This window comes from Cebus imitator, unplaced genomic scaffold, assembly GCF_001604975.1.
Source record: "Cebus imitator isolate Cc_AM_T3 unplaced genomic scaffold, Cebus_imitator-1.0 Scaffold180, whole genome shotgun sequence".
In the NCBI taxonomy this organism is placed as follows: Eukaryota; Metazoa; Chordata; class Mammalia; order Primates; family Cebidae; genus Cebus; species Cebus imitator.
The window spans coordinates 1,253,102-1,255,595 of NW_016107495.1; the positions used below are offsets into that span (position 1 = coordinate 1,253,102).

A 2,494-nucleotide genomic window follows, 5' to 3' on the forward strand; every position below is an offset into this window, starting at 1 on the left:
TTGACCAGGATGGTCTTGATCTCTTGACCTCGTGATCCACCCGCCTCGGCCTCCCAAAGTGCTGGGATTACAGGCTTGAGCCACCGCGCCCAGCCCACCTATTTCTTTTTGTAATGCAGCTACTAAAAACTTAAACTTACATATGTGGTTTGCATTATATATTTTTCTTCATTTTTATTTTTTTAGAGACAGGGTCTCATTCTGTTACCCAGGCTGGAGTGCAGTGGCACCATCATGGCTCACTGCAGCCTCAAACTCCTGAGCTCATGAAATCCTCCCACCTCAGCTTCCTGAGTAGTTGGGACAATAGGCAGGTGCCACCATGCCCAGCTAATTTATTTTATTTTTTGTAGAGATGGGGTCTTGCCATGTTGCCTAGGCTGGTCTCAAACTCCTGGGCTCAAGTGATCCTCCTGTGTTGGCCTCCCAAATTGCTGGGATTACAGATGTGAGCCACCGTGCCCAGCCTTGCATTATATTTCTGCAGGACAATGCTGATCTAGACAGAGAGGAGGGTAGTGACAAAATGGAAGCAGTGTTTGCAGATGAACAGTCTTACACTAGTGTGCAAGATGGATTTGGTTAGGGAGGAAACTAGAGAGAGGGAGTCCAGATTACCAGCCTATGGGATTGGTGGGACACAGATGCAAATTTGACCAATTTGCCATTAATTCTCCAGTTTAACACAGCCAATCAAGGCCCACCACCAAGCCCTTTAACCCAGCTTTTCTTTACACCTGGGAATTATGGGTTTAGAATTGCCGACATGGACAAATCATCTATAGACTCTGCAGCCTCAGGAGCCCAGCCTCCCACTCTCCCAGTTCATTCTTCTCCCTTGACTCCATTCTTAGTTCCTCTGGCCTTTAGCCTGACACTGATCTTACCATTTCTTCCATAGCGGTTCTCTGGACAGTCCAAGGCTCGATGCATCGAGAGCCTCCTCCAAGCAATCCACTTTCCCCAGCAACTGTCAGATGATATTCGGGCTGCTCCCATCTCCTGCCATGTCCGGGTTGCACATGAGAAGGAACAGGTATCCTGCCCACTGCTGGTCATTCAACACATACTTTTTGAGTACTTTCAATGTGTCAGGAAGTTTGGCGCTGGGTTTACAAAGCTCAGTGGCACCCTGCTCACAAGGACTTCTGCATTCATGGGGGAGACATGACTGTGACAAGTGGTCACTGAGGTGTGAAAAAGTACTACAGGGGCAGAGAAAAGGGTCTTCTATTCTGCCTAGGAGGGGAGTCAGGCAAAAGAGGGAGAAGGACTGGGTTTCAAAGGACAAATAGTTTTCCTGGTCAAAGTGAAGATTTCTCTCTGCTCTTAATTCACCTCCTTACCACTTTCTAGCCTTCATAACATCCTATTTTGCATCTAACCTAGTGACTCCTGATTCCTATATCAAATGTTTTAGCTCCTCCAGTGCATATATATATATATATATATATATATATCTTTTTTTTTAGAGGGAGTCTTGCTCTGTCACTCAGGTTGCTGGGGTGCAGTGATGTGATCTTGGCTTACTGCAACCTCTGTCCACTGGGTTCAAGCGATTCTCTTGCTTCAGCCTCCCAAGTAGCTGGGATTGCAGGTTCCAGCCACCAACACCTAGCTAATTTTGGTATTTTTAGTAGAGACGGGGCTCCGCCATGTTGGCCAGGCTGATCTCAAACTCCCGAACTCAACTGATCTGCCTGCCTTGGCCTCCCAAAGTGTCGAGATTACAGGCGTGAGCCACTGCACATGAACTTCCTCCGGGGTTCTTTCTCTGATGACCTCATTTCCTCAGGCTTCAGTGCCCGCTGCCTTTTCCCCACAGGTGATCCCCATCGCCTTGCTCAGCCTCTTATTCCGGTGCTCCATCACTGAGGCTCAGGCACACCTGGCTGCAGCTCCTTCTGTCTGTGAGGCTGTCAGGAGCGCTCTTGCTGGGCCAGGCCAGAAGCGCACAGCGGACCCCCTCGAGATCCTAGAGCCTGCCGTTCAGTGAACTGGTGTTTTTGGTTGGGTGAAAGGGGCCCAACCCTGCCCACTCCAGCCCAGCCCACCCAAGGGACTTGTGCCAGCAGCACATGTGGGAGGGAGAAGCCCCGTTTCCAGGGGCACCAGCAGCCCAGGGTGGGGAGAAGGATTCTCTCCACTTTGGGGGAGAGTTCTTGCTCTTGACCTGGTAGTTTCTATTTTCATTCAATTATTCTGATTTCAGAAATAAAATGAAATGTCTTATTTTGGAAAGTTAACCTTTCAAAGTCAGTAAATCAAACTGAATAGATCAGAGGTGGGACAGGACGGATGGCATGGGTTGGTCTTAATAGCAGATTTGTTTGTTTAATTCTGCCCCCAACTCAATTTCATTGTCTCTAACAAGCCTTATATAGCATCCCTATATTCCTCATTGCCAACATGCAGCCAGGATGCATCATGCACACACACTCCAATCCCACACAGACAAATGATGAGGGGTGGGAACTTTTAGATAATTCCAGGA

The 2,494-nt window shown here is 48.4% G+C and overlaps 1 protein-coding gene across 1 annotated transcript in view; it reads left to right on the plus strand.

The window, feature by feature from the left end:
- GCKR (glucokinase regulator) overlaps positions 1-2,246 on the plus strand; it is a gene marked incomplete at its 5' end in the record, with an annotated part of 24,615 nt that extends 22,369 nt beyond the window's left edge. Inside the window, 2 exons of the mRNA XM_017545626.2 lie at positions 902-1,036; positions 1,826-2,246. Of these exons, the coding sequence (XP_017401115.2) occupies positions 902-1,036; positions 1,826-1,996 (306 nt within the window). The remainder of the gene's footprint in view (positions 1-901; positions 1,037-1,825) is intronic.
- Between the last annotated feature and the right edge of the window lie 248 nt (positions 2,247-2,494).